Here is a 17,889-nt window from a genome sequence, read left to right as displayed (position 1 = left end):
TGACGCAACGCCAGATTTCCTCAGCCGAAGAGCTGGCAAAACGTAAAACTCAGTCATCAAAGCGCCAATCTAAACGACTGATCCATTGGTCTTCTGTAATATCGCAGATCGAAGGCACCCAGAAGCTGCTGAACCATGACATGGGGGAGCTGATCAGCAAAATGCGGTTGGCTCAGCAGAATGCCATAACCTCTCTAAAGGAGGAGTGTAAGAAACAGATGCTGGCTGCCGCACACACTCTGGCTATGGACAGCAAGAACATGTTGGATGCTGTGGATCAAGCAAGAGTCAGGGCCAATTTAGCAAAGCCGGCTCCCCCCTAAAAGACATTAGATTTTTTTTTTTTCAGTTTCACATCAAACTAAATAGGGACTTCTTTTTTTTTTCTTAATATGTGAAAGTCAAAAATAACATTTGTGCATTGTAAAGCATGCATTTTTAGTTGGATCACATCGATCAATCAGTGAAATGAATCCTGCAGCATCACCGGTACTTTGGATAGCCACTGTCACGTTAATGAGAGTTTAGTTTAAATGTGATGCTACATATGGATGCATGTGTATTTTTAGGTAATGCAATAATACAGAAATGTGTCATTTTCCTTTTGCGGTCCCCTTGCATCATGTTTAGGATGTCAGTTATGCTAAATTTTAAATGATAACTGTACCTGTGTGTGATTGGTGAAGTGTTGACTCAGATATTTGCTTTGAAAGTTGTATTTGTAAATATAAAATGTGTTGCATGGGAAATGTTTCATGCAAAAAAGAAAACACATGTGAACAGTTTACTTTTGTCAGTAGTGAAATGTAAATATAGCATCAATGGCGTTTTGTTGTCGTCTTTGGTTGGCTGTATCGCACAAAGTCATGGGAATTAAAATCCACCGACCAGTGAAGGAAGCTCCCAAAAATCATATCCACGACAGATCGACCTGGTTTCACTTAAATCCAACCAAGATTGTAGGATAAGTAGCGAATTTTGTGAACGCTGAAAACTGCCTTTAAAATGACAAACACGACGTGGAGCTTAAGCACAGTTTGGCTGAAGAGTCATTAGGTGATCAAATTACTGCAAATTCTGAGCCATACTCTAGAAGGATGAGTGATTCTAGTGAACTGTAGAGGGAGGAGTGGATGTGTGCCTTGGCTGGATGAGATAAAAATGACCATATTAAAAGGTTAGTTGGCCATTTAAGTGGCATGACTCACACTAAACCAATGAACTAAAGAGCACAGTATTATCCTCACAAAGACCCAGCAATTCATTGTTGTCCTCTGTTAGGGACATGAGTCTGAGACCTCTGCATCAACCACAATTTATGCATCTGAGTCATACTGTAGTGTCAAGAGGACATGGGACTGGGATTTCTATTGGTGGCACATATGTCGGGGTTGGGTTAACAGAGCGCATGGACTTTCTTTTCAAAATGATGGGCATTGCAGCTCCAGATTTATTTAAGGGAGATTAAATGATACGATATATACACACACACATATCATTCTTTGATTTAGTTGGATTTCATAATTTTAACACTTTCAAAACAGAACTTTCATTCCCAGTCCTTTGTAGTGGACAGTAGGACTTACCAACTTCCATTTATAAGTGAGACGAAGAGAATTTTACCCAGAATTGTAGACAGGGTCTCAGGCGCATAGCTGTCTGGGGATGAAGTGTAGGAGGGCCAGGTATTAAAGCAGAAAGGTGAAAGTTCAAAGCACCTACCAGCATTCGAGAAGCGTCACTGTCCAGTTTTACATCGCCACAGACTGAGGTTGCCAACCAAAGAAGAATCAACAGATATATTTCAAGACAAAGATTAAACTATTTGGCCACAAAAGCAAGAGGTATTTTTGGAGGCATCAAGGTGAGGCTTTTCAAACCTAACGACACTGCATCAACTGTCAAGCATGGTGGTGGTAGTATCATGCTCTGTAGCTGTTTTGTTGCCAGTGGTACTGGTGTGTTGCACAAAATGGATAGCCAAATGAAGGGGGATTACCTCAAAATTCATTAATCCGCTAGACCAGTGGTTCTTAACCTGGGTTCGATTGAACCCTAGGGGTTCGGTGAGTCAGTCTCAGGGGTTCGGCAGAGCCTCCGCCGTGACATGCATGGCTCATTTTGTGCACCAGTAAAAAACATATCTATGTCTTGAATTTCAAAAAAAATATCATATTTTATTTTTCACTAAAGAGGGGTTCAGTGAATGCGCATATGAAACTGGTGGGGTTCGGTACCTCCAACAAGGTTAAGAACCACTGCGCTAGACGGTTAAACTTGGACACAGTTGAGTGTTTCAGCAAGACTGGTTGTGGAATAGGTAATGCAGGCTAACACTGAGCTTCTGGAATAGCTTTCCCAAAGCCCCAACCTCATCAACTGAAAATTTGTGGATTATGCTTAGAAGCCGCGTCTATGCAAGGAAACCAACCAATTCAAATGGCTTCTGTCGGTTCTGCAAGGAAGAGTGTTCAAGTATTCAGTCACAATTACGCCAGAAACTTGTTGATGGCTATCAAAAGTGTCTGAGGTGCAACTCTCTAAGGGACATTTCACCAATTATTAGTAGAAGTGCATATATATTTAAACCTGTCTGTATATTTTTGACTGTGGATTAGAGAAAACATGAAATAAATTCAAAGATCTGCACCCAATTCTTGTTTTTTAAAGTCATGAAAGATGTATGCTGTATAACCCCCCCACCCATCCTGGAAGAAGAACAATTAAAAAAAAAAAATCATTAGAAGCCAGCATTACCTTGAAATTCATGCCCATGATGACTGTATGTAAACTTCTAAATACCACTGTATAATTATCTACATAATGAGGTCATCTTAAAGCACAAGGAGATAGGAACATTTACATATATTTCAAGTCTTTACTGATGATCATTAAGTGTAGTTTCAGAGTCAGTTCTTTTATAAAAGAATACAAAAAATACTGTATAAGAAATTGTTTTTTTTTTTCAAAGGTCAGTAAACAGCGTGCAGACAAATTTTCAAATTTGTTTCATGGGTTTTTATTGTATAGTACGCTCAATCAAAAATACTACAATTGTTGCAGCATCGCCAGAAGGAAAAAACCTGTGCTGATGCATTTTTTGTCTAAACCAAATCACCCCAACGTGTATCCAACATAGTCTATAATAATGGGTGTTCATCCCACCATACACAAAGAGAACAGTGTCATCAACAACTTCTAATCTGATAAAAAGCAACCCAGATGGCATTGTTTACATATTTAATTCTCCCTATTTTTTTAAACGTTCACTGGTTTACCAGTATCATGGCACCTTGAACGGATTGTGATAAATTTACATGCATTTGTTGGCTCCAGTGGATGATAATAAATCTTGCAACGCAGACTAAGTTCTTCATTTTTCAGTTCATGACTGGAAACCTTAAAAAGTAGCAAATGAATTCAAAACTTCATGAAGCAGTTTTGAGCATCACTACTGACCAATGGTGGCAAATTAAATGGAAAATGATTATATTTAGTCATTTGTCCAAGATCCCCTTTGGAGCAGCCAGTCCAGTTACCCCTGCTAAAATCAGACTAGGGATGCACTGAGGAGTATATCACATTTGAATGCCCATTTCTTGAAGGATTATTCACCACCATCCAGAATATGTGGTGAAAGAAAACTTTGCTTAGAATCAAAGAGAACAGATTCATGACAAATATTGTTAAAATACAACTCAAATGTAGAATAGGCTCTAGTACTTAGTTTACAGGTGACAGCCTTCAGTGGCGTTAAGGTCAGGAAGGTGAATTTGTACATGTGGTTTAGCAGTCCACACTCTTGTATTGCTAATGTTTGCTGATGCATTTTCTGGACATATCAATGGTCAGACAAAAAGACAGACAGATAACCATGAAGTAAAGAGCATGAAAATAAGACGAATTTAAAACAAGCTTGTTTTCTTAATGTTTTAATCTCCATCCTTGAGCCTTTTACAACAAGCTAACATTGGGATGATAAACTGAGTTTGATTCAGTTTGACTTCTGCTAAGACAGTAAGATGACAAACAGCTTTCACTGATCCCCCTGCTATCAGTGAATGCAATGTTATTAAGTTGTTGAGTTTTAAGCTGCAATCCCTGAAACTATAGGAAAGAAAAATATGATCACTGTGACACCCTACTAAGACAGCCGTTGGCACTATATATTTAACTAGCATGTTATGCTAACATGCTAAAAAGTGATTAACATTTGCACATTAAAATACCAACATTAGCACAGTTTTCAACAGCCATGTTAACTTTAGTGAATGTTAACATGCAAATGTTTGCATTCAGGTCAAAAACAACCTGAGAAATGTTACAGATGATGCTGAAGGAGTAAACCTGAGGCTGACAAAGTGCATCTGAGATGAAACTTGAGCCAAGACTTTATAGCTAACAGTAGGTTACTGAGTCTGATCTTCCCTTAAAAATGTAGATTGTAGTTGATTTTTATCCAACTGGGAATAAGAATCTGAAAATAGCAGAGTTGTCTCCACTATTCATAAGTTATATTTGGTGACGTGTAAAGAGCACAACGGCCTTTTGAGGACACCTGGGTTGCACCGAGTTACACAAAGTTGAGTCAGATTACCCGACTTGAAGAAGAGTTCAGCCACACTTTAAAGTATCTTTCAAGAGGAGGTGACTGTGAATTCAACCCTTTCCCAGAAGCCTTAAATCATGCCGGCTAGCCACGGTGGCAAGAACAGACCAATTGTCCCAAGCAGGCAGACAATAATGAACATCCACAGGAAGATACGGTCAATCACCATAGCAACATACTTCCAGTCCTCTTTCACCTGTGCAGAAAGAAGTAACAGAGAAGGTGGGGAGAACAAGAACAGAAATAATATCATGAATTTAAATAATAATTCACATCATGGGTATTGTTTGCTATGAAAAATATGGTTCATAAGAAAAACTACTCATCACACAAGCTATGTCATATATTCATGCACATTTCTGCACACTTTTGCTGACCTGTTCCTTCTATTTTCTTCAGTCAATGCGATTTGCTACAACCTGTCTGTAACCAATCAAACTTTTAAACAGTTCTTTCTTAGCTGCTCCCAACAGTAATTTCAGTGTGATGTTAGGCATATAATGGGATTTAGCTCCATGCATTACTGCTCCATGTATCTGCCCTTGAAGTTTAATATCTGTCTCCAGAAAAGCTCTCTTCAGTCACTCAGCTGCCAAAGCCAGTTTTTATACCTCTTCAGTAACTTCCTATATATGACAATAAAAAGAAAAGTTGTATTTTTTTTAAATTTAAAAGTTACTTTTCTAGGGCAGAATGGTGCCTCACAGCAAGAAGATCCTGAGTTTGAAATAATAATTTCCCCTAGGGATCAATAAAGTATTCTGATTCTGAATCTGATTGAGGCTGAGGGCCTTCTGTGTGGAGTTTGCATGCTCTGCTGTGTTTGTGTGGGTTCTCTCCGGGTACTCCAGTTGCCTCCCACAGTCCAAAGATATGCAGTAAGTGGGATTATGTTCACTCTATTATTCAAATTTGCCCAGAAGTGCGATCTTATCCCTGTGTCAGATGGTGACATATCCAAGGTGTGCCCCGCCTCTTGCACTATACTAGCTGGGATAGGTTTGAAGGATAAGAAAAAGTATGCTAAATTTCTTATGCTTGCTATTTTGTCCATGAATACTCTGCAGGCTTTCTGCCCTCCTGTCTGGTTTTTCAAATGCAGTAAGAGGCGCAATATTGATAAAAATCTGAATAATATTTTTTAACAACCAAAGGGAAGATGTTCAAGTTGTTTTGGCAGGACAAAGTCTTACTGAGAGACTACGGACTGAGACACTAAAAGACTGAGTTATCAAACTTCAGTATATACTGCTTATTTTGGTTCTTATTGTCAGGTGTCATGGTAAACTGAGAGCTTAAGAATTTTTTTTTTTTTTTTTACATGTTCTGGGTATCAGTATACAGTTAGGTCGGACGACACAAATGCAGCTTTGCTTTTGCAAACCATCTCAGTGGATTTTAAATCAAAGAATCAAGATGAGATCAAGGTGCACACTTTAACTTATGGGGTTTTACAAAAGTATTGCCCTAACCTTTTAGGAATTATCTACATTTTTATTCACAGTACCCCAGTTGCAGTGGCTCAAAAATAAATGGACAAACTCATAATTAAAAATATAAAGATTATTTTCATTCTTGGATGATTCTCATCTGGAGACTCTCTGTTAGGCCTCTACTGAATCTTGTGAAAAACCTGAAGTTAAAACTGAGATTTTATTTTCAAAATAAGTTGTGTTTCTCTTTTAATACAAAGAAGCGGCTCGTTGCTGCAACATTCTTGCCTGTGCTGGATTATGGTGATATTCTATATATGAATGCTTCTGCTCAATGTCTTCGAATGGTTGATTCTGTGTATCATGCTTCTCTGAGGTTCATCACTAACCGTAAATTTCTGACTCACCACTGTGAGTTAAACTCTCAGGTAGGATGGCCTGCTTTGGTAAGTCGGAGGAACTCTCATTTATACAGTTTTATATATAAGGCGATACTTGGGTTGCTGCCTTCTTATATATGTTCCCTGCTTCTAATGAAACATGCTGGTCGGTATTCTCTTCGTCCACATGGCTACTTGTTGCTTTCTGTTCCATTTGCCCGAACTGAACTTTGTAAAAGAGCTTTTGTCCATTTAGCACCCTCGGCTTGGAACAAACTGCAGAAGGAATGGAAAATGACTGAATTCATTTCATTAAGTGCTTTTAAATCTAAACTACGAATCCTTGAGGCCAAGTCCATAACATGCAACTGTTTCAATTAGACTGATTGTCATTTTAACTGACTTTTTTATTTTTATTTGAATTTTATTGAATTTTATTTTCTTTTATTTGTATTCTTTCACTTATTGTTGCATGTGTGTTGTTGCTGCCTGTGTTTGAGTAATTTCTGTAACTGTGAGACATCTGCTGCTGCCTATCTTTGCCAGGTCTCCCTTGAAAGAGAGGTTTTTAATCTCAATGGGATCTTCCTGGTTAAATAAAGGTTAATAAATAAAATAAATACTGCAGCCACCTTCAGTAGCTGCTTGTTTGTGAGTCATTCAGTTTTATCTTCAGCTACAGGCTCTACTGCAGTGACTCCAAAAGTGTAGGATGGGTCCCCCTGTGGGCTGTGAAGGTATTGCAGGCCTTAGTATTAAAAGAAATTGCGTTTGAAATAGAACTATGTACAGTTACGTATTTATATAAATGCATTTATTTATGTAAAAAGTGAACTTCTGTACAGAGCAAATGGAAACATCTGTATCAAACCAATTTAACAAACATGCAAAGGACTATCGCTGATATTAAGAGCTGGGTCTCCAGCTATGGCCCGGAAACTAAGCAGCATTGTTCAGTGAAAGAATCCTGAAGGATGGCCATAAAGTCCATAAGGTCACGGGTGCACTCTAAATCCTGGTTTGCCATTTTTCAACATTCACAGGATTGTGAATTGTTGCATGTACCATCGACAGGCCATGCCCTAACACTGCTCACTAACCACCCTGCTTACTAAACTCAGTTCCATGCAACTTCTTTCTCTTTCCTAAAATGAAATTCAAGATGGAGCCTATTTTTTACACACGAACAATATTCAGCACTCACTGAACAGCAGGCGGTCAGGACAAAATTTCCAGGGTGCATTTCAAACAAGTGTATGGCAGCCAAATTTAACTCACGTATGATTTTTAATTTATATAGAATAGTAGGAATTGTGATTGCGCCTTGCACAGGTATTATCTAATCAACATGCCCAGAGTATGATTTTGTATCAAAACTGAGATAAATGTAAATTGGAATACCATCAGTAATACAAATGACCAAAATGCCATTCTGCTTTTATATTAGATGCATTATTTCCTTGATACTCACACTGAAGTCAGCATCCTCAGCCCTCAGGTGGTCTGCAATGTAGTGCACCCCTTCTAATGCACGCATGACACTTGGTGAAAGCAGGAAAGCTGACTGTGACACTTTATTGTCAACTTTAGCCGGCCGAGGAGTGGAATTACCTCTGGTTCCAGTTAAGTGCCTGTTCCCCCCTGCCACCACCTCTTGTCGGCTCTGGCTGTTCTGTGGGGTTTTTTGTTGTGGTGGAGGAGTTGACCCTGGAGGTCTGGGAGAAGGAGGACGGAAGGAGAAATAGGATGTCAGTGTTCCCAGCTCCAAGTCCTCATAACAGCTTCTCTCGGGGTCTTCCAATGTGGTCCCATCTCTTAACCAGTTAGCTGAGGTGCTAATACAGTTGCCCGATTTATACCCGGCTATTCGGAGCTGGCGCCGCTCTGCCACCGCTTCCTGTTGAAGGAGCAGCAGCCTGCGACGGCGGCCATCCGGTGCGGGCCGTCTCATGAACAACCAACGTGGAATCAAGTCCAGGAACACAGAGTGAACCCAGTGGGGCATCTTGTGAGTGCTGGGAGAGCGGTGGTGGACGTTGAGGACAAAGACAGTGATAACGATGGACAGGGTGACAAAAATCATGGTGAAGAGGAGATACTCGCCGATGAGAGGGATAACGAGGGATGTGGACGGTATGATCTCTGTGATGAGTAGCAGGAAGACAGTGAGGGATAACAACACGGAGATACACAGGGTGATCTTCTCACCGCAGTCTGACGGTAGATAGAAAACCAAAACCGTGAGGCATGAGATAAGCAGACAGGGGATGATGAGGTTGATTGTGTAAAATAAGGGAAGACGTCGGATGATGAAGAAGTAGGTGATGTCTGGGTAAATCTCATGGCAGCAGTCATATTTCTTTGTATTATACGTTCCCACGGCATTGATGATGGCCCATTCGCCGCTCTCCCAGTAGTTGCTGAGATCCACAGTATTTTCAATCTGCTCCAAGTCAATTTTGGCTTTGTCGTAAGTCCAGGAGCCAAATTTCATTTTACAGTTTTGTTGATCGAAGGGGAAGAAGGTGACATCAATGCTGCAAGAGCTCTTGTAAATAGCAGGAGGCACCCAGCGAATTTTGCCCGTGTAGAATAGGTGAGCTTTTGTCATGTGGGTCACAGCAAATTCGCCATCAGCACTGCAGAAGGAGAAGTTTGTCATATAAGTCATGGAAACACACAAAAGACCTCATCTTAGAGTGAAGGCTACATCAGATAAGAAATCATAACCTTCACTGTGATCAGTTCTATTCCCCTTCTTCTTTCCTGAGATTTTATTTCCTTTTTTTTTTTTCATTTTGGAAACTATGTAGTGAAAAACTGTCTGCTATCTCCCCTCCATTCACCACTTTAATGGCAACACTAGCTTCAGCAGAAGACGTAATCATACGTCCTTATCATTTAATCAGTCTCACCTCTTTTAATTTCACATACGGACTGTGATTACACGAGCGCGCTGGAGCAAAAACCTATCATCAGCGTGCTCGGTTTAATCTCCAGGAGGTGAATTTAGGTGACGGGAGAGGTTTCTCAAAAGTGGTTTTTGCAATCAGTTTCCCACTGGAGCGATAGACATGTAAAGGCTGCCTTCAGTTCGATGAAACGAAATGCACTCCACCAATTTTTACTAACAGACGTGCAAAATTTAAAATGGAGTATCTTTTTCATTTTGCTAAATGAAACAGATAATAAAGAGCTGTGTTTACATCAGCGTGTAAACTATACCGCACATATCTCAGAAGGTACAAATAAAACCAGCCACCCAATCAGGACTGGAAGAAACATGAGAAAGCGGAGCAAACCATTGTTTTCACAGACCACTAGATGGTGCCATCTTCTTACACATACTGTTAAGGCAACAGGCGTGAGTTTGGACTCCTTTGTCATGCTACAATAAGAGCATAGCTGTTAGACAGCCCTAAATCTGCCATTACAATCCTCTGAAGCATTTTGGCAAACCTTGAAGTGTTCAGCAGCGTCTCAGTACGGTAGAGAGAAATAACTGTGATTGGTTATGTAGTTCAGAACTGAATAGACTCAGAATCAATTGTTTGACAGTATATTAATCCGAATAAAAGATTAATGAGTTTAGTGAGTTTGCTAAAAAAAATGCAACAAATATCAGAGTAAAGCTGTTTAACTGAATGTCAGATATTCGTTTCTTGAACAATTATAGTTATTTTACTCTCATACGCTCATTTGCACAACTGAGCTTTACTGTAGGCCTGAGTGTTTAATAAAGAGTTAATTAGATAATCAAGAAAAGAAATGCAGTAACCATTACATTTTATCTCAGACTCACTTGTTATAGAGGACGATATCTGGTACCCATATGAGCTCTGACGGCACTCTTATGGATGTCACGTTGTCATAGTCAGACGGTCTCCAGCGAAGCTTGTAGTCATTCCACTCCTGCGAGACACAAACAACACGAATCAGTCTGGAGGGCCGTGGCCCCATTTGTATTCATCATATGAGTCGTTCACTTCAACAATGCAAATGCTTTTTTGCATTCCTAACATTTCATGTCAGCATATCCCCTCCTGAATATAAAAAAAATAAAATAAAATCGAAATAATAAATCAACACTGACACTAGATTTCCTAACCTGTTTAAGCCACACGTTGGTTGTCATCATTTGGTTCTTTTCATCCTGAAAGACAGACAGATAGAGAGCGAGAATGATGGAAATATTGTTAAAGTTGTCAACCGGGGGTTCAGACCAGAGAAATATGTCTGTGTTTCTTGGTGTTTTGTCAAAGGAAAACTCAAATATAACTTTCTGCTACTTTAATGACTTTATGGAAATCATATACACAGCTTCCTTCATAGCTGTGGGATGTAGTGTACCCATGAACAGGCCTATACTGACCTTGAAACCAAAGTTTGAGTATATGCTGTACAGGCATCACTGTATTTAGTCAATGCACAGAAATATCATAACCCTATCATCACCGATCATGAGGGTTTTGGTGATGAAGACATCTGAACATTGTTGTTGTTGTTCCTTGAGTATTTAAAAGTAGGATGGGAGGGAGAGCCTTCAGTTTTCAGGCCCCTCTTCTGTGGAACCAGCTTCCAGTTTGGATTTGAGAGACAGACACTATCTCTACTTTTAAGATAAGGCTTCAAACTTTCCTTTTTGCTAAAGCATATTTGGGGCTGAATCAGTTGAGCCTGAATCCTCCCTTAGTTATGCTGCAATAGGCGTAGGCTGCTGGGGGATTCCCATGATGCATTGAGTGTTACTTCTTCAGTCACCTTTCTCAATCACTGTGTTAATAGACCCCTCTGCATACTTGTTATTAATCTCTAACTCTCTCTTCCACAGCATGTCTTTGGCCGCCCCTCCCTGAGCCTGGTTCTGCTGGAGGTTTCTTCCTGTTAAAAGGGAGTTTTTCCTTCCCACTGTCGCCAAAGTGCCTGCTCATAGGGGTCACATGATTGTTGGGTTTTTCTCTGTATGTATTATTGTAGGGTCTACCTTACAATATAAAGCGCCTTGAGGCAACTGTTGTTGCGATTTGGTGCTGTATAAATCTAATTGAATGGAATGGAATCGAACAATCATTTATTTTTTCTGAATGACACTAGAGCAGGGGTAGGCAACTCCAGGCCTCGAGTGCCGGTGTCCTGCTGGTTTTAGATGTGTCCTTGATCCAACACAGCTGATTTAAAGGGCCACCTCCTCAACATGTCTTGAAGTTCTCCAGAGGCCTGGTAATGAACTAATCATTTGATTCAGATGTGTTTAATCAGGGTGAGATCCAAAACCTGCAGGACACTGGCACTTGAGCCCTGGATCATCATCATATGTCACATCACCAGCTCTTTGTGGCAAACGCAAGGCAAACACTCACCACATCAATAAGCTGGGCTATGGAGAGTCCAAACTTGACAATGACGACGTCGGAGATGTTTGGCACAGGTCTCGACCACTTGTTGTACCCAGCGAACAGGGTCTTGAAAAGGTCATCTTCAGCATGTGAGTGGGTCTTCTCGTCACAGAGGGCTGTGGATACATTACTGGTGTAGTTAGCCATTTATAGAAGACAAATGCAATAAGTGAAGTGGGTAATTTAGGAATTTGTAATATTTCTATTCTCTTGTTCGTTAATAAATTTATTCATCTCTCTTGGATCTGCATCATAGAGTTTGTTAACATTTAAATAAGCTAACATGGGGCTGTTAAAACTACAGGTGTATGTGATAAAGACCTCGCCTGTATCTTGACACTAAATGCATTTGCACTTTTTTAATGCATTAATATTATTGGTGAATATTTAATGGTATGGCATTCTAAGACTGAAACGGGATGAAAGAAGCGGAAGCTGAATGGTATATGTTGGGATCACATCCATGTTCTGTCATCTGTGTCTCTCCTAATCTTCACTTAACAAATACTAGTAAATCTGGCTGGCATCTGGGTTGCTTTTGGGAGCAAGAGAGAACTGCGAACATGTCGTGCTTCATCACAGAAGCATACTCTAAACATCTAAGACTTTTCTTTGTAAAGTCTTATCGACTTTTCACATCTTAGCAAATCTTTTGATCTCTTGATCTCGGCTCCCCTTGAGGGCTGCCTGCTAGAATCTCTCAAGCTGAGAAGGTGGAGACAAAGGAAGCGTCTCTCCTCCCCTCGACAGTAATACCATTTCAGCTATACAATCTCTAAAGTCTTATTATTATGTATGTAAGGCCTCGCAGTGAGAGGCGGCTTGATTAAATTGATTCTGAATATGCACTCTAGTCAGATTTGTGTACAAGCTGGGACTGAGTCACCGTATTGTTTCTGCAGAATGAAAAGCATGGAAATAGACAGGAATCCCGTCCCTTGGGGATTACTGCTTCCACCTTCATCAGTGTAGTCAGAGTCAATTACACACATCATTACTCGCTACTGTTAAGTGGAGGTGAGCTAATTTCTCACCAGTGAAGGGTGTTTATTGTTGAGCTGTCTGTCACTCTGTGTTACGTCTGATGCATGAAACAATTAACTGATGCTTCTGATTTGGAGTGGAGGCTAACGGTTGGGTATATTTGTCAAATTTTTTTTTCACATACTGATGCTGGGAGATTAGGCATATATATAGATTAGGCATCAAATCCGATTTTTTTTTGTCTGGTTGTTCACTCTACAAATAACATGTGACAGCAAACGCGTTAGTGTGAACAGTTCACGGCCCTCAAAGCGGCCCGCATGCGCAAAAGAAGACCTCACACACAACGTGCTCTGTTTACGGAAGTAAAAACAGCGGCTACAGAGCTAGTAGGTGTTGTTGCAGCAGTCTATCAATTTCTGCACAGTCGTAACCAACAGAATTTTGATAAATTAATTAGAGAAAAAATGACACTGAGAAAAAAGAGAGCCCGTGCTTTAACGATGGCCGCCATGCTTTCTCGTTTGTCTTCTCCGGCGCTGATAATTGGCGTCTGTCTTGTGTCAGTGACGTAAAAGGCGGATTTAATGCGACATGACCATTCAAACAGCAGTCGCTTTCTAAAACATCAGATATGTATCGGATTCAGTACCACATGCGAAAGTGACCCAGGTCGGATTTGAAAATATCGGATTTGTGCTGTTCACACTGTCATACCATGATCGGATATGGGTCGCATAGGGTCAAAAAAGTCGGATTTTATGCGCTTTTGCCTGCAGTGTGAACGTAGCCTAAGACTCATATCGACACCAATATTTGGTTATTTTTGAAAAACACAAATTTCTTTATTTTAGAAAGGTAGCAGTGGCTGGAGCCCATCCCAGCTGTCATAGTGCGAGAGGCACGGTACATCCTGGACAGGTCACCAGTCTAATGCAGGGCTAATACAGAGAGACAGACAGACAACCAGTCTCACTTACATTCACACCTATGGGTAATTTAGAATCATCAATCTACACTAATTGCATGTCTTTGGACTGTGCGACAAAACTGGAGAGAACCCGCACAGACACAACCCCTTTAATCAGGGCCAGTTGGTTGATTTGAACTCAGACCCTTTCTGCTTTGAGGCAACCTTGCTAACCACCGCACCACCGTGCAGTTAAAGTTCCCTTATATTTATTATGTGTGGTTGTTTATTTAGTCATTTACGATTCGTGTGACTGCGCTCGGATCAGCTGGTTGTTGTGTTTATGGCATGCCAAACGTGTTGCTAACAGGGAAGTTGTAGAGCGCCCTCTGGTGGACAAAGTATTCAACATCAACACTCACAATATAGTTCGAAGTTGCTTCTCTCACCTCTACTTATTAAAATTAAACTTATCAGCCTGTGTAAATGTCAATACTAATAAATCTGCAAAATCTGCAAATAGCTAATATTTGTCAATAATACTGGCTTTCTGATGCATCTTGCATCTAACTTGTATTGAGTGTGTTTTATATTTGCTATTACTGTACATCTACCTGCCTAGGTACTGGCACAATGCACCTCTTAAACTGTCACTTTAATGTTTGCGATGTAGCTGCACTCATTCGGTCCAAAAATGCCAACTAACGGCTTAAAAATATATTGTTTTGTTCATGCTAAACTACCCACTATAAAGTCTTTACAGAATGGCAGATTATAACTTTTAGATGGTTTTTGTATGGTTCTCATTTAGAATTCAGTAACAAAGAAAATGCGTGTGTGTTCAATAATGTCAAAATATTTAATGATGTGGCATTTTTGTTTACTGATATATTGCCTTATTGATCAATTAATCAAAGCAGAAAAAAATTAATTGTATCAAAATAAAATAAAATAAAAAACTCAATTAAGATGCGATTACATCTACATGTCACTAATACACCAATGTTTCTGGAGCTCTGTTTGTTAGCATAGGTTATAATAGGGTGCACTCAAGTGTGCTACCATCAAGGGACCTTCAAATGAAACCTTGGACCACCTTCATCTGGCAGCAGTCATGATTGCTTAGCCAAGGACACATCACTATCTGTCTATGGGTGAGTTGTGGCTCTGTTGACAGAATTACCATGTATTTACAACCTGTAACTGTAGGACAGGCCACTAGACGATGACCACTTGATGGACTTACATGTTGCACAGAGCTAATCCAAGCAAAGCATGCAAAACTGCTTCAGTGAGATTTATTGCCTGTGCTAACTGAATGGCTTGGTTTGGTTTGGCTTTACCAACAAAAGGCTGCAAAGGATGCAAAATTTGGCAAGGTCCTTCTTCTCGTTGATGCAGTAGTTTGTAGAAAATATACATTAGAGGTGGTAATCAATATGTGAATTCACTTTCAATTTGCCTAAGGTACACCTGGGCTCATGTCTTGTTATCATGAACTAATTTCAATCTGGCAAACAAGCAGGCACTAGAGAATTCCTATCTGCTATCTTGACAGTCGGGGCAGTGCGTATTCATCTGTCCGTGCATCTGGGAAAGACCAGATGTGGCGCTGGAAAAAAGCCTCTTGGGTACCACATATCAAACCTCGTGCCAGGGGAGAGTTGAAATGAGGCGACACCTTCAACATCCGGCACACTGGGCCCAGTATATTTGGACCTTAGCCAAGTCACTTGGCAAGGTGTTTAAAACACTGACCAGTTTGGATCATCGAGTCAGCAGCTTCTCTGGCCAGAGGTGCTTTTCATGAAATTGGGCTGTCAAATAATTACAGTAAAAATTTTACTAAAAGAATGCTGCAGATCTTTTCTTTGTGTGTGTATGAAAAACTGCAGGGTTTAAGTCAGAAAGCTGAAATCTATCTATGTCATACCAATAAGCATATGATTATGTAGTCTACCTACACATTTGATAACTGAAGCATACAGAGACAGAGTATATTTGGTGCTTTGAAACCCTTTTCAACAAGAACTCATTTTATCCTCGATCTCTGTATGGGAATGCTTTTTGTCTGCACATAAGTTGTGACTGCAACTGATAATTTGTGATTGCAAATTCTGACATCCATGTCAAAACTGGACTTCCAGAGTAGCTAACTGGGCTTCAGTGTCAATCTTGAATGAATCAAACCCTGTTTCCACAGAAGTATGCACTAGACCGTAAGAAATTGTAGCTTAAATCATTTCACAACAAAAGCAACAAATTGAGGCACGATCTGGCATCGACTGCTCCAGTCGTCTCTCAGTTTCTTCCTTTAAAGATGTTTCCTTCTCTGGTCCCTTTGTAGCTTTTTTGAAACAAGATTAACTTCCTCTGAAAATGTAGCAGCATGACTATCAGTTGTTGCACCAATTTGTGTGGCTCATTTTTCACACTGTTATGTTGTCCGCTGTACTGCTTTTGTACAGAAAGAAGCAAATGCCTTCATTCATCTCTTACATTTCTTCTATTTATCTTTCTAACAACAACTTATTTTCTCATAAGCTAAATAGCTGCTTCTCTGGAGGTGAATGTGTTAAATGAAGAGGTAGTTCCCAATGCATGAAACAGACATCCAGCTAAATGTGAAAATAGGACCGTGAGCCTTTTAAGTAGTCATGTGTGAGACTGCAAATTTCTGATACCAAGCAAATACTGGGTTAATATTGCAGATACTGATACAAATACTTTTAACATAGAAAGGTATTTATTTATAAACTGCCTTTTTTCTCCTTTTTTATAATGCATGTTTGAGGTATATTTTTTCCATAAAAAACAGATAAATAATTTATTTAACACAATTCAGTGGGCTACACACTAAACTTAAAGGAAGGAAACAAACTATCGAACGTATCGCGCTAGTATCGATCCAATACCGATACTAGCAATGACATCAATACTATCCCTGTTTGGATCCATCGATCACCTTTAATTTTGAAAAGTGCCGAGCATAACTGAACAGTAAGGTTAGAATATATTTTTCCAGTCTGTGACTTACTTCTTTGCACTTGCTCAGTTGCTCATCTCTCAGAACCTCCATGGTTCAAACACACCTGCTATTATTCCTGTCATTAACATTAGCCCACTAGAAAACATAGTTGTAAAAGTACTTACCGGCCGGACTCAAGAGTAGCGCCCAAATAAAAGCCGTCCCGGCGGAGAACAGGTGGTTGGATCCCATTTCGTCCTCTTGACAGCAAAGAAAACTTCACAAGAAAGCACGGAGCAGCTTCCGTCCACTGTCGAAACGCTATGTGGAAAAGTGTGAGCAACATCTGTCATCTTCGCAGCTGAGAAGCACGTCAGGACCACATCACAGCTACTGTCACGATAACCGCTTTCAAGTCTGTAGGCGGGGAATGACAGTGACAGCGCTCTGACTGACTTACTTTAGATCTCAGCATAGATAAGTCTCCGTCTCTGCTCACTGTCAGCGCTGTTTGGACCGGAGGAGAGCGAGTACCGTGCCATCAGTTTCCGCGCAATGAGCGCTATCCATCACTGGGTGCTGAATCAGGGAGCGGCACTATAACACTGTGTGTCCCAGCTTTGCTGTAATTGCTCATACCAGCTCATAAAAGTAGCTCTATAAATCTGTTTTCAGGAAATCAATTCACGGAAAGTAGTCGGATTTTCTTCTGCGTAGAGAGAATCCAAACAAATGCTCCTGTTACGCAGGGTGCCAAGAATTTGGCGTCCAATGCGTCCAATCCTGTGAGTGTGTTCTGTTTTAAAATTCAAAGTAGTAGTTTTCCATGACTGGCAGCTGGACAGTGTAATAAGTGTAATATGTAAGGTTGCCGAAATAACAGGAGGAGATGCAGGGCACGTCTGAGCATTTGCCTCTTTATTTGGCACCTAAAGCGACTCGCTCTCTCTCCCTCTCTCCGTGTGTGTGTGTGTGTGTTTAAGAGACACACATACACAGAACCCGTGTGTTTAAATGCTGACCAGCTATTCAAGAAACCAAGTTAAAAATGCATTTAAAAAAGTTATGAGCCTCGACTTTAATACAGTAATTATTCTTTGAAAGATCCAAAGAATGAGTGACGAGTGACGTGAAGCTGAACACGGCACAACAATATATTTGGAAAACAGCTAGAGGGCAGACCGGGTGAGTGAAGTTTGTACCCCAAAC

General features: G+C 40.3%; 2 protein-coding genes across 5 annotated transcripts in view; one reads left to right on the top strand and one right to left on the bottom strand.

The window, feature by feature from the left end:
* ptk2bb (protein tyrosine kinase 2 beta, b) overlaps window positions 1-827 on the top strand; it is a 24,172-nt gene extending 23,345 nt beyond the window's left edge. For all 3 annotated transcript variants that reach the window (XM_082505685.1, XM_082505686.1, XM_082505687.1), the window contains exon 31: window positions 108-827. In XM_082505685.1, coding sequence (XP_082361811.1) covers window positions 108-323 — 216 coding nt within the window. In that variant the 3' untranslated portion in view covers window positions 324-827. The remainder of the gene's footprint in view (window positions 1-107) is intronic.
* Window positions 307-17,889, bottom strand: chrna2b (cholinergic receptor, nicotinic, alpha 2b (neuronal)). 2 transcript variants are annotated; one of them, XM_082505688.1, is made up of 6 exons: window positions 16,866-17,886; window positions 11,783-11,934; window positions 10,531-10,575; window positions 10,225-10,334; window positions 7,894-9,061; window positions 307-4,805 (listed from the first exon to the last, which is right to left on the bottom strand). In XM_082505688.1, the coding sequence occupies exons 1-6, from the start codon at window positions 16,930-16,932 to the stop codon at window positions 4,680-4,682; spliced, it is 1,668 nt and encodes a 555-aa protein (XP_082361814.1). In that variant the 5' UTR covers window positions 16,933-17,886; the 3' UTR covers window positions 307-4,679. The 2 variants fall into 2 exon arrangements, with proteins under 2 accessions (XP_082361814.1, XP_082361815.1); XM_082505689.1 differs by having other exon boundaries at window positions 4,698-4,805; window positions 8,034-9,061; window positions 16,866-17,889.

This window comes from Aulonocara stuartgranti (assembly GCF_965226115.1).
Source record: "Aulonocara stuartgranti genome assembly, chromosome: 15".
Lineage (NCBI taxonomy): Eukaryota > Metazoa > Chordata > Actinopteri > Cichliformes > Cichlidae > Aulonocara > Aulonocara stuartgranti.
Note: the sequence above shows the minus strand (reverse complement) of the source record. Positions and strands in the feature narration are given on the sequence as shown.